The 20,326-nt window shown below is 38.0% G+C and overlaps 2 protein-coding genes across 4 annotated transcripts in view; one reads left to right on the forward strand and one right to left on the reverse strand.

Moving 5' to 3' along the window:
* Nucleotides 1-10,644, reverse strand: part of LOC107678430 (procollagen-lysine,2-oxoglutarate 5-dioxygenase 1-like) — a 17,589-nt gene extending 6,945 nt beyond the window's left edge. The window contains exons 1-13 of the mRNA XM_016473688.1: nucleotides 10,406-10,644; nucleotides 9,296-9,387; nucleotides 8,049-8,182; nucleotides 7,778-7,941; nucleotides 5,975-6,087; nucleotides 5,731-5,794; nucleotides 5,009-5,106; nucleotides 4,787-4,888; nucleotides 3,862-3,993; nucleotides 1,590-1,711; nucleotides 906-1,010; nucleotides 491-616; nucleotides 162-303 (exon numbers count right to left, since the gene is read on the reverse strand). Of these exons, the coding sequence (XP_016329174.1) occupies nucleotides 162-303; nucleotides 491-616; nucleotides 906-1,010; nucleotides 1,590-1,711; nucleotides 3,862-3,993; nucleotides 4,787-4,888; nucleotides 5,009-5,106; nucleotides 5,731-5,794; nucleotides 5,975-6,087; nucleotides 7,778-7,941; nucleotides 8,049-8,182; nucleotides 9,296-9,387; nucleotides 10,406-10,490 (1,479 nt within the window). The 5' untranslated portion in view covers nucleotides 10,491-10,644. The remainder of the gene's footprint in view (nucleotides 1-161; nucleotides 304-490; nucleotides 617-905; nucleotides 1,011-1,589; nucleotides 1,712-3,861; nucleotides 3,994-4,786; nucleotides 4,889-5,008; nucleotides 5,107-5,730; nucleotides 5,795-5,974; nucleotides 6,088-7,777; nucleotides 7,942-8,048; nucleotides 8,183-9,295; nucleotides 9,388-10,405) is intronic.
* Nucleotides 10,645-11,761: 1,117 nt separating this feature from the next.
* On the forward strand, nucleotides 11,762-19,224 carry LOC107678452 (uncharacterized protein KIAA2013 homolog). 3 transcript variants are annotated; one of them, XM_016473724.1, is made up of 4 exons: nucleotides 11,762-13,284; nucleotides 14,886-15,739; nucleotides 18,057-18,117; nucleotides 18,275-18,316. In XM_016473724.1, exons 1-4 carry the CDS (start codon nucleotides 12,306-12,308, stop codon nucleotides 18,277-18,279), a joined length of 1,899 nt encoding a protein of 632 aa, XP_016329210.1. In that variant the 5' UTR covers nucleotides 11,762-12,305; the 3' UTR covers nucleotides 18,280-18,316. The 3 variants fall into 3 exon arrangements, with proteins under 3 accessions (XP_016329210.1, XP_016329211.1, XP_016329212.1); XM_016473725.1 differs by lacking the exon at nucleotides 18,057-18,117 and having other exon boundaries at nucleotides 18,275-19,224; XM_016473726.1 differs by lacking the exon at nucleotides 18,275-18,316 and having other exon boundaries at nucleotides 17,972-18,129.
* Nucleotides 19,225-20,326: the final 1,102 nt, after the last annotated feature.

The raw sequence follows: 20,326 nt of genomic DNA on the forward strand, positions 1-20,326 counted from the left end.
TATATATATATATATATATATATATATAATCAGCAAGATATAAGATGTAAGATATTTTTCTATTTTCATTGCAGCGATATGTGTCGAGACGACATTGACTGTGAATACAGTTGGTTTGAATGTATTTTATTTCTCCTGGTGATTTGAGTGTAATGTCTGACCTTGTTTCGAACTTTGGAGCAGAAGGCCATATCCGGATCAAGCGTTGCAGATTCAAACAGGTCAGGATCTTTGAGATCAGTCCTCAATGTATCGGCTTTTATCAGGAATATGTGAGAGACGTATGGCACATTCCACAAACCCCTGTGGAGGCACCGGAGAACAGTCACATGTTTGCCATTTGCCCCAGTTTGATACATTTCAAAGACTGCTTCATATTTTTAGAGCAGTGAAATACACTCAACATACCAGACCTCCTTCCAACAACAATATCTCTGTGGATTCTCAGTGATTTCACAGAACAAATGAAACGAACTAAACACCAACTTACATGCGGCGTCCTTTAACTATGTCCATGTAATCCTCTGACCTGGCGTAGTACCCGTCGGCACTGAGCGCACCCCAGAAGTTTGTCCACAGACGCCCGGGTTTGGTCATCATTGGTGCAATGAAAGGCCTGTGAGGTTCATAAAAACTGATTAGAATCAAAGAAAAAAGGCTTTGAAGGCATCAATATCAGGCATCCTCCACAGGTTTGCATGGCAAGTACATTATTGTACGTGCAATATTTGTGCATGCTTACAAACAGATGCTATCCATACAGGTTCATTATTTCAAAACCTGAAATATATGTTTAAAGCCACCATTACTATATTTCAATAGGGGACATGAACTCAACAAAGAAAACATATTTGCCTTCATTTGTCAAGTACTTTCATTTCTTCAAGTCTTACTTCTTCACTTACTTATTGAGCTCAATTAAGATTCTAAGCATGTCTTCATTCTTTAAAACCACGTCCACGTCTATGCTGAAGAAGTATTCACAGTCAATGTCGTCTCGACACATATCGCTGCAACGAAAATAGAAAAAAAGAAATCAATGGAATATTCAAAGCATAGAGGAGCCATTCGTACAATGACAAACTATGGCCATGTCCACACGTACATGGGTATTTTTATAAACTGAGTTTTTCCTTTAAAAAAATCTCCGTCCACATGAAAACGCAAACGCATGCTATGAAGCACTGTCAAGAGCATGCCGAGCCAACAGGTGGCGATATAATCTCAACCGTAAAGCCATGTTGGCCAATCAGAAGCCTGAAAAAGTCTCCAGTAGGCGGAGATAACAGCGCAGGCTCCAACGTCACAAGCCAAAAGCTCTGGTTTTGCTGTCTACACGATAACACTGCAACCGGAGTTTTTGAAAATCTTCACCCTGGCAGGCATTTTCAAAAATGTTCGGTTTTAGTGACCTGGTGCTGCGTTTGTGTGTGGACGAACGGCCAAACCGCGTAGAAAAAGATGCGGTTTTAAAAATAACCGCGTTTGTGTGAAAAGGGCCTATGTTCACCGGTTATGGACGTTGAAGTATTAAAACTGACTGTTTATTTTTTGTAAAAATAACTATTGTATTTAAAAAACACACTCACAAGCCAATATTACGTGAGGTCACAGGATCTATATCCTCCTCTGGTCCAATCAGCTTCACATCCTGGTATTCAGACTCGTGATACTCCAGAAATGTGCGTATGTGTGGTTCGTGATGTAATTCCTGCAAAAGACATGAATCAAAAGGATTGTCCTTCACGGTATATACTGAACATAAAAAAAAACATCCATGAAGAATTACAGTAATGAACATCAATGTAGGCGATTCATTAATATACACAAAGTCCATGTGAATCTAATCTGATCCGCCTTTAATGAAGACCCAACTTATGAAAAAACACTCAACAGGACAGGCGTATCAGTTCCCTAATACTGATCTTAGATAGATAGATGTCTATATAATAATAAATAAGGACTGTCACCATTTTAAGAGCTTAATTGGTAACACTTTACAATAAGGTCCCATTTATTAAAGAGGTCATATGATGCGTTTGCATGTTTTCCTTTTACTTTAGTGTGTTTTGTAGCTGTTTGTGCATGTATACGATCGGCAAAGTTACAGAGCTCAAAGTCTACCACAAAAGGAATTTTTCTGTCTAAAAGAGAAGGCTGATCCAGACCGGCCGAAAACGCCTCACATATCTACGTCACTATGTGGAAATATTTGCATAATACCACCCAAATGGATACGCAAAGCAAGACGGCGTGGTTTCAGGTATGGCAGTAGTGTTGTTGCCGCCATGCCGTGGAGACGCTTTGTGTTTCTATGCGGAAGCAAAAGCACTTTTTTGGCCTTTCCGAAAGTGGACGCAATTAGGAGTCAGTGGTTAACATTTATTTACAACACTGTTCCAGAACAGTACAACCCAAATGTTCGAGTGTGAGCAGCAAAGTTTCCTGAACCTGGGAGAGCACAAGGCCGGCTGTGCAGAAAGGCTGTTTCTAAAATATGGGGCAATTCCAACTTTGCTCGGACAATCTGGAGCTTCTGAATCAGAGCCTGTAAGTAAGTTTTATAATTTGCTATTGACTGTTCAAATGCTGAGTTTGGTGAAGTGTAGAGTAATGCTTACTGTTTGTCGTTCTTACGATCACAAGTGCAGACAGAGATGGATTTATGTTTACAAACGTAGTATCCTCTGTTCTCTGAATATAACTGCCGGCGAAAAGACGACAAACATGATTCACTACATGTTCTGCTTCACACTGGACGCTCGAGTAGAGCCTGTTGTGATATAGTAAAACTGACGGCATTATTAACTGTTCTTATCATTGCTTTGGAAGCTAAAGCTCACGATTATGGTAAGGGGCATTACATTTCCGACACATGCTTGAGATGTTCGGCCAATCACAACGCACTGGGTCAGCTGGCCAATCAGAGCACACTGCGCTTTTGGAAGGAGGGGCTTTGTAGAAATCGACACATTTTTTTTCAACAAATCCTAGACGGCCACCGGGACAAGACCATAGGAACCAGTTGAGTCCTCTGCACAATCTGACTTTGCTGCAGCCTGGAATTGAACTGCTGGTTTCGTCTGGTCAGAGGAGAATGGCCCCCCGACTGAGCCTGGTTTCTCCCAATGTTTTTTCTTCATTCTGTCACCGATGGAGTTTCGGTTCCTTGCCGCTGTCGCCTCTGGCTTGCTTAGTTGGGGACACTTCATTTCCAGCGATATCGTCGACTTGATTGCACAGATACTATTTAAACTGAACTGAGCTGGATGTTGACATCACTGAATTCAATGATGATCTGCCTTTAACTGAACATTGAGTGTTTACTTTTGTCACTTTGCATTAATGACACCTACTTAATGCTGCAAAGTTGCTTTGAAACAATCTGTATTGTTAAAAGCGCTATATAAATAAAGGTGACTTTACTTGACATTTTAGAAAGACTGTGAATAGAGGATCTGCAATAATGAACAGTACGTGAAAAAATAATGCATTTTTTGAACATTAAAGCATGCTAACATATTCTATTACACCCAATACACAAAATAATGAGCTTTGAAAATAGCATCATATGACCCCTTTAACATTTGCAAATGCATTAGCTAACATGAACTAACATTTATTTTTGTTAATGTTAGTTAGTAAAAATATAATTGTTCATTGTTTATTCATGTTAAAAATGTATTAGTAAATGTTGAAATTACCATTGACTAATATTAATAAATGCTACAAGTATTGTTCATTGTAAATTCGTGTTAACTGATGTAGTTAACAAATGTTAACAATGAAACCTTATTGCAAAGTGTTAAGGCTTAACTGTTAAAAATGCACAGAGTTATAAATCTGAACATAATGTTTTACCTGATTATAGATGAATAATCGGAGGCGGTTTTTGGGGTATTTGAGGTTAAGCAAGCGCTCAAAGAACACAGAGACGAAGGGCGTGGGCTGCTGGATGAAGATCCCAATGACCACCACAGGATATTCACTCTCCTGCAGACAAAAAACAGCCAAGCCATTCATAAACCAAGCAATTATTTAGCTGAAGCTTAATTTCAATTGAAATGTATATGTTTGGCTGCCTATGGAAGTGTCTATGAATGCTTATGGTGTAAACAGTGAAAAATGTGCAGTAATTAGATTTTTATTGGTGTAAATTAATGTAGTCACGTTCATAAAGTTCTATATTATTTTGTGTATTATTATTTTTTTAATTATTTTAATTTTAAAATTTGTATTGGTTCAATGCAATGTATTGTATGTGAACAGTGAACACTGAATTGAATTTCAGCTTTTTATTTCAATTTTAGATTTGTTTATTTATTTATTTAATATGTCTGAATCAGCCTGACTAAAGTAGGTCATTTTTAAGGGTCACATCAGGTATAAACAGCTCCTTCGGATAATAACTACACAATGTCAATCTTTACATTGTTATCATGAATATTTAATAATCAAGATGTATGGAGCCCTGCACATGCCATGCAGAAGAAAGAAATAGGTATTGAGGCCATAAATTAAAAATTTGTTCCCACAACTTAATAATTTGTGGCCACATTTTTTGTGTTTAGTTTGGTTACTAATTAATTAGTCATGGGAACTAATTCTTAATTTGTGGCCACAATATCTTGCTTTTTCCCCCTTCATGCTCCGTAAAAGTGGATTTGACTAAAGTTATTTAATAAAACAATCTATACAATAAATCTAAACACAACAGTTCCTTTATAAATGGCTTTCATGATTAATTTTAATTAAAAAAAATGATTAAAAAAAACGTAAGGCCCACCTGGAGTCCAGAAAGAGGTCGCAGACCCTCGTTACATAATGTGCAGCCAGTCTCAAACATCCACAGATGTGGGATATAGTTCCCTAGGTAGTTTATCTGAAGCTGAAAGAAACAGCATTTATTTTTTATTACTATTATTAAACTGAACAAGACAGAACGCTATAGAAAAGATCTTACTTTTACATTACAGTTATTTGGATCATAACACTAAAATAGTTTTACTTTGGTGGGTCCGTTGCCATGGATAATAACAGGTAGAGTGTTGTAAAGCACATTTCTGGCTCGCACGCGTCCATCTTCAAACTTCAGCACGACCTCATCTGTTCATGCAATTAAAACAAAAAAATTATCATTAATATTCTGATTAAAATTCAACATTATCATTCAGTTGCAGCTGAATTCTGTTTGAATCGTTGTGTAGTTATATGATCAGTTAAATGTCCATAAATATCCACTGGCCCATTCATAAAGGATTTCCTCCATAAATGTTTAAATGAATCTCCCTTGGGCATCTGTAATGGACACCTCTGATCCAGAAAGAGAAAGGAAGCTTTTTAAACCACCTAAAGTCGCTCTCCTCCCACAATCTGGCAGTGAGTCAAAACTACAGCTGCCAGGCGAGCAGAACGCAGCTTTAAACTCAAATAGAAGACTTCAGTCCACGTGAAACCAATCAGCATTTGAGACCCTCAGCAAAGCATTGCATTGGCGATTCCTCATTAAACTGAAAGGTTACAGAAAGAGGAAACATCCCAGCAGGTATCAGAGAGCGAGAACTGTACTGACGCTGCACCATAAAAAGGGATGTTTTTCTTCAGAGAGCTGATGCTAGGGAGAAATTTGCAGAAGCCTCCTTAAAGTTTACATTGGAGCTGTTCTCCAATTAAATCTCTAACAGCTGTATTTCTAAAGCGGGCTGTAAGAACACGAAACGATACACTTACCAAGAGCTCCGTGAAGATTCTGGAACAATCTGCACTTGTTGTCCAGAGTTATATTTATAGACTTCTAAAGAGGAAATGACAGGGAAGAAAATGTCAAAACACAGTGTAAACACATTTAATGTGTCATTACTGAAAACTGTGAACTTGAATGTGCATTCTGAGAACAGGGCAACATATCTTAAAACAGAGCAATAAAGTTTTAGGAAACCACGCTATGCCCAACAAACTATAGCCAAACACTCACTCTTTTCTCCGGGTTGATATATAGCTTGGTGAAAAAGAGTTGGTCACTGTCACTATCTGCTCCTGACCAGTCCGAAAGCATCTGTTTAAGATTGGGTGCATAGCCAATGAAGCCTAGAAAAAAAGAAAACATCCAGCGTAACAATGGAAAAAAGCCTATAAATAAACAGACGCATATTATTACTATCTGGTTTAGGTGTGTACTTAGATGATTTAAACTTTGAATTATTAGTCATGAAAAGAAGGAAGAGAGTGGATTTTCAGAGAGGCCACAGATGGCAATAATGACAGTAAAGTAGTCTCTGATTATATGCAAGTATGAGAAAAATGAGAGATTGTGAGAAAGGAAATTAAAAAAGGAAGAAGCCTCAAAAGTCTTAGTAAAGCAGTTCCTAGTAAATGTAGCCTAACTCTCTACAAAGACAAGAATATGAGCTCTTCGCAATTACATTCAACCGCTGAATTATAAGGTTAAAAGTGATTATTTCAGTTGGTGGTATGCTTGGTTATAGCTACTGTATGATGAATTACAAGATATTATTACATGCATTGGTTTGCTTCCATTCTATTCTATGCACCATTGCCTACAAAACTGAAGCATTCATCCACTGTTAAAATAATAATTTTATAATTGCTGAATTTAGGGCTTTAAAATAAACAAAAACCCAAGTATAACACCTACTGTAATCGACAAAATAAAGTATAATTGTATATACAACACAGTTCTAATTGTAATGAATTATTTTGTTTTGTTTTGAAGACATTTTATTGAAGTATTACAGTAATGACGAGAGGGGGGTGGCGTGTTTACGTGCCCTCGCGATGCGGACGAATGCGATTTTCTTGGAATTTTGATCCATAACTTGGAACAAGGGGCCGTAAAGAGGGCTGCCTAGCCATTAAAATTACAGGTTTAATTTTCATGAAAATAACGTAATGGATCTTAGTGGTCCTAAAAAGAGCCTCTTTGTATTTAAATAAAAAACATTTTTTAAATTACTCTTTTGATTTTGTGGTGAAATATATGGTGCATTCGAGTCATGTCGGAAAGATCGTACTTTAGGAGTTGAACGCACATTAACGCCACCACAATATCATAATCATGAATGGGAAACTCTTTTCTTTGAGCCCGAGTTTACCGAGTGACAGTAAATTTATTTTATATATATATATACATACAGTAGTCAACATTTGAAGTGGATCAAAAAAGTTCATCAAAGTTGTCCTAGGACAAGAACGCATTTCGGTTTTAGGTTTAAGGACAACTTTGATGAAAGGTTTTGATCCACTTCAAATGTTGACTAATATATATATATATATATATCTACAATATAACTAACTAAAATAAATATAGTATTTTGTAATATGTATAGGAAATATAGTATTGTTCAATTATGATTGTGTATATATATATATATATATATATATATATACACACACACACAATTAAGGTTACACTTTCATAAATATAATAAAAAAAGCAAAAATACACCTGTTACACATTTGTATTCATCATTTTATAGAATTAAAAAACATTGCTGTATTTTTTGTAAAAAAAAGGATAACGACATCTTGCTCTGACTAAAGAGATGTGAACACACCTGATGCCGTATTTATGACTTTCCGACTAGTAAACAAACCTCCCAGGAGGACTTAAACGCACCAATAACTCCAACATGTCATTGTGAAATGTATGTGTAAATGATTCATAACATTCATTTTGAATCCAAAACTATACAAAATGGAGCTAATAGAGCTTATCGTACATCTAAAGCTAATAATAGAACAAGAGAGGAATACATGCCTCCTGCTCCAAGGAACCTCTTCCCTTCCCTGACATGAGGATGCTTGTCTTCCAGGTGACGGTCCGGCCAGATGAGCGTCTCGGCAGAAAACACAACTCTGTGCTTGGCCTGCTGAAACTTCTTCAGCAGCTCTCTCGGACCAGAAGAAAAGATCACGTCATAGCTGTGGAAAGCCCAAGCATAAACAATCGTTACTGTCAATGATCAACACTGATAGCGGAAACGGTACAGACAAATCATTCCAGGCATGATTATGATGGACATAACTACCTATCCACTAAAAGAATGACTCTGTTCTCGTCCTGTATGTCCTCCAGAGCAGACTTCAGCAGGCGCACCTTCTGCCCTCCACCTGGAGGAGACATGTAATCTCCACCTTTCCATGTTTCACCCCTCCCGAGAACCTAAAAAACGGCAGAGGAATGTCAGGCATCAGTCTGTGGATAATAACCTGTGAACTGTGTTATATTGGGGGCATATAACAAAAATGTCAAGGTCATATTTAACCCTGATATCAAGAGAAAAACACAAAGATGTAATTTTCATTAAGAACAAAAAGTGACAGGATGATGCTAATTAATAAAATACTACAAAATTACATGCAATATATTTATATACATCAGAATAAATTAAAGGTAAAATAGTAATGATTTATGCATTACGATTTAAACAGTATATAATTATGTTTTTGTGCATTATAGCAAGGATGAGAATGATATTTTTGGCATGTTTAGCATACAGGACGATGATGCATCAACCAATGTGTTATTATAGGAAATAAATAGATTTTTCTAAGTGTCTTTATCTACTATTCTAATTAAAATTGTATTTTGACAATTTAGTCGAATAATTGAATAACCGATGACAGACGAAGCAGAATCCCAGTAAAAAAGATTAATTTAAAAGGTAAATTTATGCTATGACTTTTATACAGGCATAGGCTATTTACATATTTAATTGCCCATATTTTAATTGAAGATTAGTCATAAAAGCACCACTAATTTCACTCAATTAGCCTATAAGTTTCAATGAATGCGAAGAGATACTGAATAATAACCCCATTAATTACAATAAGTATTTCATTTAAAAATAATAACACTACTACCAACATGCCACTTGGGTCCTTCTGTGCCAACTCTGGGGCCCATTTTACCCAAGGGTCTCTTGAGCTAAAAAACTATAGCTTTCACTGCACAAATCCAAAAAGCATTGATGTGTCCACAAATCATTCCCAAATAGACACAAAAACTTTAATATTCAATATAATATGATGCCATAGATGATTCTTTTCTAGAGAAACAAAACTAGATTAACCTCAAAACTGTTTCGACTGACTTAAATCTCACAAATGACTAAATTCATCAGAAGTGTTTAGATGAGATTTTGTGCCTTCTATAGCTAGTCAAGAGAAAAAAAATCGATCTGAATTCTAACCTGATGACTTCATAGAAAACCCTAACGTTGCACTTTATTAACATACTTATTTCAAACCAGTGACTGTAGAATAACCGCCTCACCTTGATGGTGTAATTGAAGTGCTTTGCGGATCTCAAGAAGCGCCTGAAGCCATCAGTCTCCTGCGTGGCTACAGTCAGCACGAGAAGATCTCCTGAAAACACACAACAGCATGAACACACAGAAACGTGCAGCTCCTCTGTCTACGTGCTGGAAGAGCACATCCTAATGGGAATCCCACATCCGCTGCTCTCTTGTGAGGATCAGACAGGAACTCCAGGCACAGCTGCAATCTTAAAGGGATAGTTCACCCAAAAATGAAAATGTGATGTTTATCTGCTTACCCCCAGGGCATCCAAGATGTAGGTGACTCGTATACATTATTCGCCTGGCGCAAGAAAGCTAATTCTGCTGCAAAAGTGGTATCTCTTTAGCCGACACTAAGGCGTTTTCTATCATGTGTAATGCACTGTGCTTTATTTATTTTTCTTGCGCAGTCTAGGTAACCCTTACGAAAAAGAAGTTTATTCAAGTGTTCTATTAGTATACTTCTTTTAAACTACAAATAGGAAAGTATACTTTTAGTCTACTTTAGTATAAGTTCACTTTTAGTATAGTTGCAGTACAAACTAAACACATTAGATGTAAACTAGTTGTGTACTCAAAGTTTACTACTGTTATACTTAAAGTATACTTTTATATACTAGAAAGTGGGCCAATTTAGTCCCAAGGAGTATTGAAATAGTACACTTACAAGTATACTACTAGTACACTGATATTTGTATACTTACTACATAAAGTATACTTAAAAATATACTTGAACTTTACTTAAGTATACTTACTAAAATAAACTTGAAGTATACTACTTTTTGGTAAGGGAACCTTGAATATATCTGGCTCCGAGAAAACGAGCGTAGCAACGATGTAACAAAGTATTTTGTTGCACTCACATTTCGCAATTTTTGTTTTTTTGTTGCTCTTATTTACATTTTGAGAAATGTGAGAACTTTTTGCATTGTTTTAGTGTAATTTGCTGTGGTTTATCATCATAAACTGAGCTGATCTGCACTGATCTGTGTGAAGAAGGGGTCCACGTCAGCGGTGAGTCTGGAGAACTTTATCTATGCAAACAATCCTGTTCACACTGGGATCAGCTGAAATCATTGCCTTACCCTCGGGGATCGAGCCCTGCTGATTACAGGCGAGCGGAGAAAAGGACGCAAACAAACAGGCGAGGACGACCAGCACTCCTCTCATCTTCGGACCCGTTATTCTTCTTCAGTCCTCCACAGTAACGGCGGCTGATGAAATAAGGCCTTTCCTCGAGAGAGAGTTAGTTCTGCATTCCCGAGCAAACACAGCCTGCCCACTGCTGCCTTTCTCCACCCCTCGGTTTCAGCAGAAGAAGAGGAGCAGCTCAGTTTGATATTAACTGGAGTTCAAAGCGTCACAACTAGCCTTGTCTCAATAAATGTATAAAATTATATGGAGAAAAAAAAGCATGAATAAAACCACTTGTTTTACTCTAATTAATATTGCTGATGGTATGTTAAAGTTTTGTCTTCAAAAAAAAAAAACTAGGCAAAACAGTTTGTTGAACACATGTTGTCATCCTGTGTAAGGCAAACTGTCACAATGGAATGTGAAATTAGATAGGCTTTTTAGCAAAAGTAAATTAAAACACAATATTTGAATATAGGCTAGTCACGAAATCTAATATATACATTTTTTAACCTTTTAATTATAAACATTTATAACCTTCCAGATGAAATCTTTATACAGTTAACTCTTGTCTGTACAGTGGGCTACAAATTGAATATGAATGTATTGCCGAAATGTACAGTATTACTAAATAGGAAAACAAATTAAGTCAGACTAATTAATAATAATAATAATGAAATATAAATTATATATACATTTATATTCATGTATTTAATTGACACTTTTATCCAAAGTGACTTACAAAAGAAGAACAAAAGTGATCCGTCACAGAGCCAACAATATGGTTTATTAGGCAACTAGAGAAAGCGATCTATTTATTTATTTTTTTTCAGAAATCATTTGAATATATTAAGTGCATTTATCAAATGTAAAAAAAAAATCGATAATCATATTTTATTATAAGTTATACAAGTATTGGTAGGCCTGTCAAAAAATATGCAGCATTTATTTATTTATTTATTTAATGCACATATAAAATATGTTGGTTACCCAATATAATTAAATACCAACACACTTATTTATTTATTTATTTATCTATTTATTTAAAAAAATAATAATAAATATATATTTTTTCCATTATATTTAAAACAACATATCTAATCTATTAGTTCCATAGACTAAAAACAGCAAAGACAGCAGTCTTCACCGTTTCGACGTTGCCAGGTCAGTCTTATATACTGGTCCAGGATCAGTTTTGTCTTCCACTGCTGCTGCGTTGCAGTGACGTTAAACACGCTGCTAAGGGCTGATCCTAGAACAGCGACTTCAAGCGCTTTAGTCCACAGCTCGAACTACGACAGGTCTTCGACACTTCCGGTGATTTTACGGCAGCCTGCTGGTCTCCTTCCTTCCACGAACAGAGGTGTCAGCTGGCTGAGAGAGACATGTACACACAGCAAATAAAACAGACAAGCGACCGTCGAAATAAACTCTAGCAGGAACACGCGGCTACGCGACGCAGTAAATGCGGAAGAGTGAACGCGCCATGTGGGTGAGCAGAAATGTGTTGACTAGCCTGATAACAGCAACTACAGCACTGCAATAAACAAAAACTCGTTGCGGCTACAAGTTGCTGGTTTAACAGATGTTTGGAGTTGTTTTGCACTTATTTGAACGCAAACTCGACACTCAAGTGTTTGCTTCTTCAATGAGGAAGTAGGGTTTTCCAGCACTCTGTGACTGAAGAAATTATTATAGCCCTTTTTGCGCGTTGCTCTTCAAGTTAAGCTTGATAAGTTAATACTACTATGCCTGTCAGAGCTGTTTGCCACTCCCAGCTTTTACTGCTGTCAGGAAGTCACTGATGCCCGCTGCAGTGATCGCCCTTCACTGAGGAAGCAGCAGTCGTTTATGTTCAGTCCATCAAAGAGCACTTGGAGCAGAAGACAGACCATGTGGCTTCAGCAGAGGTTAAAGGGGCTGCCTGGTTTGCTCTCGAGCAGCTGGGCCCGCCGTGTCTTGGTTGGATTACTGCTCTTCCTCATTTTCTACTGGTACTTGAGCTCAGATGGGCTCCTGAGGTTTCTCAGCATGTCCAGGGAGTCTGGAGGAGCTGCGGGGGTTTGTTTGCAGACTGATCTTCACAGGTGGGTGTCGTTGGTGGACCGAGGGGAGGGAGTGGTTCTCACCCCCCAGACCAAAGAAACCGTCCCGTTTGTGGTCGGTAATGGACATTTTCTGGTGGATGTGGACTCTAACAAACTCTGGGTAGCTTCATCTTCACAGCCTGGCTCCGCACCGGTTCACCAAACAGACTATGGACCGATTGTGCGATTGCAGTTGCCGGGATCGCACTCAGAAGCCCGGGGAATGATGCTGTGGTACAGAAAAGGCTCTGTTCTGTCCTCCCGGTGCATCCTGACAGCGTCTTCTCACGACTGCGTCATCATACGAGAGGAGTTTGTTGCGCATCGCAGTCGACCCAATGTTTATCTTCAGAGGATTCACATATCAAACCCTACAGACCGTCCGCTTTCGGTTGACCTGGCCACGGAGTCTCTGTCGTTTAGGAGCACCGTGGAGAAGATGGAGGAAAAGGAGCTTGTGCTCTCCTCAGGCCGGGTGCTCACGGAAAAGAAGGACACTGTGTTGGTGGTGGTGGCCACAAAGAAGCTGAGCACCAAGATCCAGGTTCCTGCCAAATCTGAATACTCAGAAAACCTGGTGAGCGTGATTCACACCTCGGAGCCCACCGAGGGCGGGAAACTGGACGAGACCCTTGGCAAACTGAGAGAAGGAGTCAAGAGAGAGATGGTGGATGTCCTCCGAGCCAATGTGGAAGAATTGATGCAAGAGCACCAGCAAGCATGGGTGGATCTCTTCATATCTGGCAAGTCGACTGAGCACAGTCTGACATAATTGCTATTCAATATATACATTTCAGGTTCATTGTATGCACCTCAACATTTTTTTTACAGTTCTGAATTAAAGGGATAGCTCACCCAAAAGTGAAAATTCTGGAATCATTTACTCATCCTCAAGTTGTTCCAAACCTGTATGAAATTCTTTCTTCTGTTGAACTCAAAAGTGGATATTTTGAAAATGTTGATAACCAAACAGTTGCTGATAGCCATTGACCAAGTCAAGTCAATGGCAACCAGCAAATGTTTTGCTACCAACATTCTTCAAAATATCTTCTTGTGTGTTCAGCAGAGGAGAGAAAGAGAAACTTATATAGTTTGGAATTTTTATTTTTGGGTGAACTATCCCTTTAATTAATATTAGGGGTCATATCATGACAAATCAAATTTTCCTTAATCTTAGAAGTATTCAGTGTGTTATGAAAACAAACAGTACATTAGTTTTAACTCAACCCCCCCCCAGAAAAAAAGACAGAAAGAAATATAAAAAATTGGACAGAAACTGGAAACTGCCACTAGCCAAATACAAGTATTATTGAGTGTAATGTAAAATGGCCTTCTCTACCAGCCACTGCACTCTTAAAAATAAAGGTTCCAAATGGAGGGTTGTGCAGCAATGAACCATAGAAGAACCATTTTCAGTGAACAATTCTTAAAAGACCCATTTTTCTAAACTACATCTACTTTTTCCACTATAAAGAACCTTTTGCACAATGGAAAGGTTCCATGGACATTAAAGGTTCTTTTGGAACAAAAGATGCCAATAAAGAACCTTTATTTTTAAGAGTGTACAAGATCTCAGATTAGCCTTTGTCAGGTAATGCTGCTGATTAGAAACAACAACACACTTCTTGAATAAGCGCCCTTTATTTATATATATATGTGTGTGTATATATATATAATTATATAATTATATATATATAATTTTCACTCAGTTTCTGTACTTTCACTTAAGAATAATATTTGAGTACTTTTAACACGTGTCACTTCACATCCCGATATCAATCACTAAGTTAAGAGGTCTAAATGTATTTATGTATTTTTATGTCATCTGTGGTAGGTGTGGGACCATAAAATGTTCGTTCCAATCATATTTCTCTGTCCAAGGATTACGATAGGCTGTCCTAACTCCCTGTCAACGTATGTATTTGCATATTTGAATACGTCATCAGCGCGTTCATTACGCTATTGCAGACCGAGCGAGAATGGAAGGCGTTATTATTGTAATATTAAGAGCTTTGTACTGTAATGTTTTCTCACCGGTGAATGAGAAATGAGCTAATCTGACAGCGTTGCATTCAATCCTCCATCAGCACCGTCTCTCATCATGTCACTGATTAGCCTCTGCTCTGCCGGTGCGCGGTCATGTGTTTTGCAGGAGGCTTTGGAGAGTGATTTGCAGGGAGGGTGGGATCTTATGCTTTCAGAGTTAGATTTCTATTGCTAGCCTTTCCGAAATTGCCTACCCTACCTTTAAGTATAATGTGACTCCTTTAAGGTTTCTATTCATGTGTTCACTTGCTTTAAGAACCTAAAAGGAAATGTTTCATAGTCTTTTGCTGCTTTACAGGTGTGGAAATCAGAAAGATCACAGACGCCCATACTCCGTCCAGTCGCACAGTCAACAACACGCTCTACTATATTCTGTCGACCTCCACAGCGCCCCTCCTGGATCAGAGTCTCACAGCAGAAGAGCACGAACGCCTGGAGTCCAGTCTGAACTACGCCGACCACTGCTTCAGCGGCCACGCCACCATGCACGCCGAGAACCTGTGGCCGGAGCGCCTGACCAACGTGGCTCAGATCCTGCAGCTGGTGAATCTCTGGAACCTGACCTTCCAGAAAAGAGGATGCAAGGTCCTCGTGGCGGCAGGCACTCACGGTATGATGCAAGGCATGGTCCTGAGTTTCGGCGGTCTGCAGTTCACCGAAAACCACCTTCAGTTCCAAGCCGACCCGGATGTTCTTCACAACAGCTACTCTTTGAGGGGCATCCATTACAATAAAGACCTTATCAACCTGGCCGTGCTGCAGGATGCTGAGGGTAAGCCCTTCCTGCACGTGTCCGTCAAGCCTCAGGAGAAACCCGTGAAGCTGTACGCCTGTGAGGCCGGCTGCATGAACGAGCCCGTGGAGCTGACCTCGGAGCTGCGAGGCCACACGTTTCCGGTGATGGTGACCCAGCCCATCACGCCTCTGCTGTACATCTCCACTGATCTCACTCACCTGCAAGACCTGAGACACACGATCCACGTCAAGGCCATCTTGGCTCACGAGGACCACATGGCCAAGCAGTACCCAGGCCTGCCCTTCCTCTTCTGGTTCAGTGTGGCGTCCCTCATCACGCTTTTCCACCTCTTCCTCTTCAAACTCATCTACAATGAATACTGCGGGCCTGGAGCCAAGCCGCTCTTCAGGAGTAAGGTATAGCCAAAGACACGTGAAGACGAGCCGTTTTTGGGGGGTGGGAACTGTGGTGTGTGTGAATCTGCTCTCCCTCTTTTCCTCTTGCTCTCATTCTGCGCAACTCTCAAATTCTGCCTTGCAAGATATTTTTACCTCTAAAAACTAAGTGACGATAATTGGTTTGGGTAACCCATCAAACTGCTGTAATTGGAGGGTCGGGTTTACTGGAAATAGTTGTCTGCAATCTTCAGTTTGGGTGTTCTTTCTCTATGAACCTCTTGATGAACTGAAAGCACCAGTGCTCTAAAGACACTATTCAGTGAGCTCTGTTTTTTCCTTGCGGTCTGACACAATTAGAACTGATTTGTGTCCAAAAAAGTAAGAAAGAATATTTATTTTGTTTTATATGAAATGCTATTCCGCTTTGCAGAATAACCATTGAAGGACAGTTTTTTTAATGTAATTTATCTCGTGACTTTCAGCAGACTTTCCCATCTTTTATATGTAGTTTTACAGCTCAAGAAAATCGGTTTCGAGTATTTATTTCAATTTTTTTGATGGGATTGTAGCAGGTGAGGAGTCGAATTTTATTTGATCTGAAATTCGTGTGTAAACATTTCACTGGTGCCTTCAAGTCTTTCTTCTTCCAAGTTGGTTTAAGGGGTTTTGTTTCTTTGAAATCTGCTTTCTGCAAAGTCTTTTTTCTTTGTTTTTACAATCTGGGGGTCTTATGCAGGGGTCTTATGTTTCATCTAAATGTGCTTTTTGAACTTTGAATATCTTGTTGTTGGTTTGGTGAGGTGAAATTTGAATTTGAATTTGAACCCAAATGCATCAACTTTTTTTCATTGATCACATTCATCCACCATAAAGTCATTTATGTCAGAAGGTAATGTCAGTACTGATGGTGGTTTTTGGTGACATTCTTGACAGCAGGTAACAAACTGATAGCAGTCATCAAAAACAAGTTCATTTCGCCACAAAATTATAAGAAGAAAATAAGAAATGACATTTTGCTTAAAAATTAAGCCTTTTTAAAGACCATTGGGAAACCTTTACAATATAATTATTTTAATTGTATTAGAAATTTAAATGTATTGTATTACAGTATTTTTCTTTACGGCAATGCCGTAAAAGATATACAGCACTGAGAATCTAATAAAAATCAAAACTGACAATAATAGGAATTTCACAAAAAGGCTTCATTTCATGTGCAAAATGTTTATTTTTATAAATATAAATGTGCCCAGACGTTTTTTTTAAACAGGTTTAGGTGTTGATATATGAAAGGACATGCGTATATCAGATTTAATCATCTGAATGAATCATGTCGGTTCACTGTTTAGAGCACAAAATGAGACGGGACAGTTGAAAAGGCACTACTTGCTTATTATTGAACATGTATCACTCTTGTAATGTTTAAGTTGGTAAATACAGTTTCACATGATCTGATGTGTATTCATATCACTTCTGCATATGCACTAATACCACTACTACTCCGTTAGACCTCTGCCATCAGTTATGAATACCTAAGTTACACCAGCTCACAGAAAAAGCTCCATTTATTATTTACATGTTATTGTTAATGTGAAGATTCTGCATTGTTTGCCGTGTGGGTCTCAAAAGTTCCTTCCCGTGTTGGAGTGATCAAAAGTTATCTTTTTTTTTCAGTTTTGTATTTGTTTGAATTCTGATGTGTTTTTATTAAATTAACAAAACAAGAGTTAGACAACATGCTGTTATTGTGATGTTCATTCACAATGATTTAAAAAGATTGACAATCTGGGGTCATACGGTAAAACCTGTCAAGTAGCATTAGTGATGTGAAATGAGTACATCATATGAGTTGCCTTAAAATGTGTCTCCTAAGGTGTCTTTACACTGCCAAGTTAAGGCTGCTCTGTGCCTGCACAAATTTTGTGTAAAGGTGCAATGCCCTGCAATTAAGCCTGCTCTGACCCTCCTCAGCCCATAGCATCACAGCATACAGTTGAAATTGCTGTGGAGCTCTGAGCAGCATTAAACAGTCTGTGTAAAGACACCTAAATGCCACTTCAGAAGCACTTCTGTGCCACCTTTGCGGTGTAAATTTGTCACTAGCGTGTGTAACAGGCTTGCTTATGGTATTTTTTTTAATTAGTGGATGCAATAAATTGTTTTAGCTTTGAAATGGCAACTCAAATGAGTAACATCATTTCCCAAAGAGAGTAAGAGTAAACATAATTTTACTTCATTTTTGATTCAACTTAGTCATAGCTGGAATTCACACATCGGACACAGATGGCGTCAATCCTAATGCCTTCGTTCTGTTAATTTGTCAACACTTTACAATTAGCTTGGACTCATACTGAGGGCAAATAAGGAAACCGATGCACTGGATGGAGTAAATTCAACAGGTGAAAAATGTGCTAAATTCCATGAAATAATAAATAATTGTAATAAATCCTTTTTTTCCATCAAATTCCATTTTTTGCACAAAGAAAATGTAACACATCAAATGTTTTTCCCCCATCATAAATATGCATATTTACACTTTATTTGTTATTTCAACAGGATGATGTTACTGTCTGAAGCCTAATCCAGAGTGCAGAGACATTAAATATGGCTCTATCTCTGGATGTCCTCTCAGGATTGATTTTAATCACTGGAGACATACCAATGTATTTAATACATGTTTTCCATTTTGCTGTGTGAATTTAATTATGAACGTTATCTGAATTAACTTTATCTGATTTTGGTTGAGGATTATGTAAGTTAAAATATGAAGACTCTTTAAAGGTGCCCCGTTTATGTGCAAATTGGTGATAAAATATCAACAATTACAAAGGATCCAAACAAGACCTGTATTAATTTATTATTTTAGCTTATAAACGAGCATAATAATACAATCTTAATAGAAACAAAATCAAATATGCAGCTCCTAAGCACTGATTTTATGTGAATGAAAAAAAATCTTATAAAATCGCAATGAAATGGAAGTAGCGACAGAGCTTGTGACGGACATCTGAGTGTAACAGATTATTGAGAACAAAAAAACAATGTAAGGCGTGAATTGGTGATTGGGTATAAATGAGTGGAGAAGTCTGGCAGAAGTCACCTTATTTTTACTGCAAGAATGAGTTGTGACATTTTGATTATGAGGTCCAAAAAAAAAAAAATCAAAGATACATGGATGATGGAAAAAAAAGCTGTATGAGAGAACTTCAAATGGAGGAACACATGTAATGTTTTCATTTCCATGGGAATATGTAACTTTGATTGAAAAAAAACTATAGCTTTCAAAAAATTGATTTGACGCCAATATGTAAAAGTGCTGATTGTACACAGGTTGTAAAAAAGGTTATTTTCCAATGATTACAAAAGTGCACAGACATTGTAAAGGTTGTAGGAGTCAACCGTTTTTATACTCTAGGGTTGCTGGAGCTCCAGATAAGATTTTACATGCAAAAGAAAAAAAAAAAATTATTTCTCGAAGACAGTTAGCACAGGTGTGATGTAGTAAGTAGAAGACCTTACTTCATCTTTGTCAACGCTTCCTTCATCATCATCTTCATCACTGGAATGAGGACAGTCCTCCACAGGATTGTCTACATCACCTACCTGGACAAGCGTTTCTTATCTTACCCTGTAGGAGCTAAAATGTGATTATTTCACCACTAGAGGGCGATGTGCACTGTGGTGAGTAGATGTAGCTCAACTGTTCAACATCACATATTAACCTTACCTTGAGGATGTATTGAACAGGTACGGGGGAACATATGGTTCTTAGCTCCACATGCTTTTATTGTAAATGTTGTTTGTTCATTAAATTAACCAGTCAAGAAACGGACATCGCTTTGTGGACATTGTTTATTCCAACCTGAGTCAACAACAATTACCACCCTGCCATGGCTTATAGCAGGGATCCTCAAATCTGGCCCACGGGATCCACTTTCCTGCACAGTTTAGCTCTAACCCTAATCAAACACACCTGAGCATGCTAATCAATGTCTTCAGGATCATTAGAAAATCACAGGTAGGTGAGTTTGATCAGGGTTGGAGCTAAACTCTGTAGGGCATTGGCCCTCCAGGGCAAGATTTGAGGAACCCTGGCTTATAGGAAAGCCACTTCATACCCATTACCTCTTTATTTGGCTTCTGCAAAAGCAGAAACCCACATGTAAAAACTGATAATGAATGAATTTTCTGTTTACAGTGTTTACTTCTGATTTATCATTCAGAAGTAGAAGAATCCTTATGAACATTAGTAATAGAAATAGTTCACTCAAAAACTGTAAAAATGCTACCGTAAAATGGGTTAATAATAATATTAAGAGGCACACCGACTGGCAAACTAATGTTTTAATTGGGAAAATTATTTAGAGATGCCATTATTTCTGGCATGGATGGACAAAAACTTTTAAATTAGCCTAGGGTGGCGCTAGGGCGGGCCTTTTCACTCTGTATGTCACTTTAATTGTAAACAATAATAATAATAAAAACATTAAAACCTACAAAATATTAATATGATTAAACATGTAGCCTAATGCCTATATTTAATGTTTCTAGGCTATATGTATAAACAGTTGTGTTACTGGGGGAGGAGTCAATTAGCCTACGCTCAGG

The sequence above is a fragment of the Sinocyclocheilus anshuiensis genome, unplaced genomic scaffold, assembly GCF_001515605.1.
Source record: "Sinocyclocheilus anshuiensis isolate Anshui unplaced genomic scaffold, SAMN03320099.WGS_v1.1 scaffold112, whole genome shotgun sequence".
NCBI classification, from domain to species: Eukaryota; Metazoa; Chordata; class Actinopteri; order Cypriniformes; family Cyprinidae; genus Sinocyclocheilus; species Sinocyclocheilus anshuiensis.

Bases quoted from the DNA above. Each gene is read 5' to 3' on its own strand.
- LOC107678452 (XM_016473724.1), top strand. From the start codon at position 12,306: ATGTTCAGTCCATCAAAGAGCACTTGGAGCAGAAGACAGACCATGTGG. The intron at 13,285-14,885 runs GCAAGTCGACTG...GCTGCTTTACAG, and splicing joins GGTGGATCTCTTCATATCTG to GTGTGGAAATCAGAAAGATC. The intron at 15,740-18,056 runs GTATAGCCAAAG...CTTTACAATTAG, and splicing joins AGCCGCTCTTCAGGAGTAAG to CTTGGACTCATACTGAGGGC.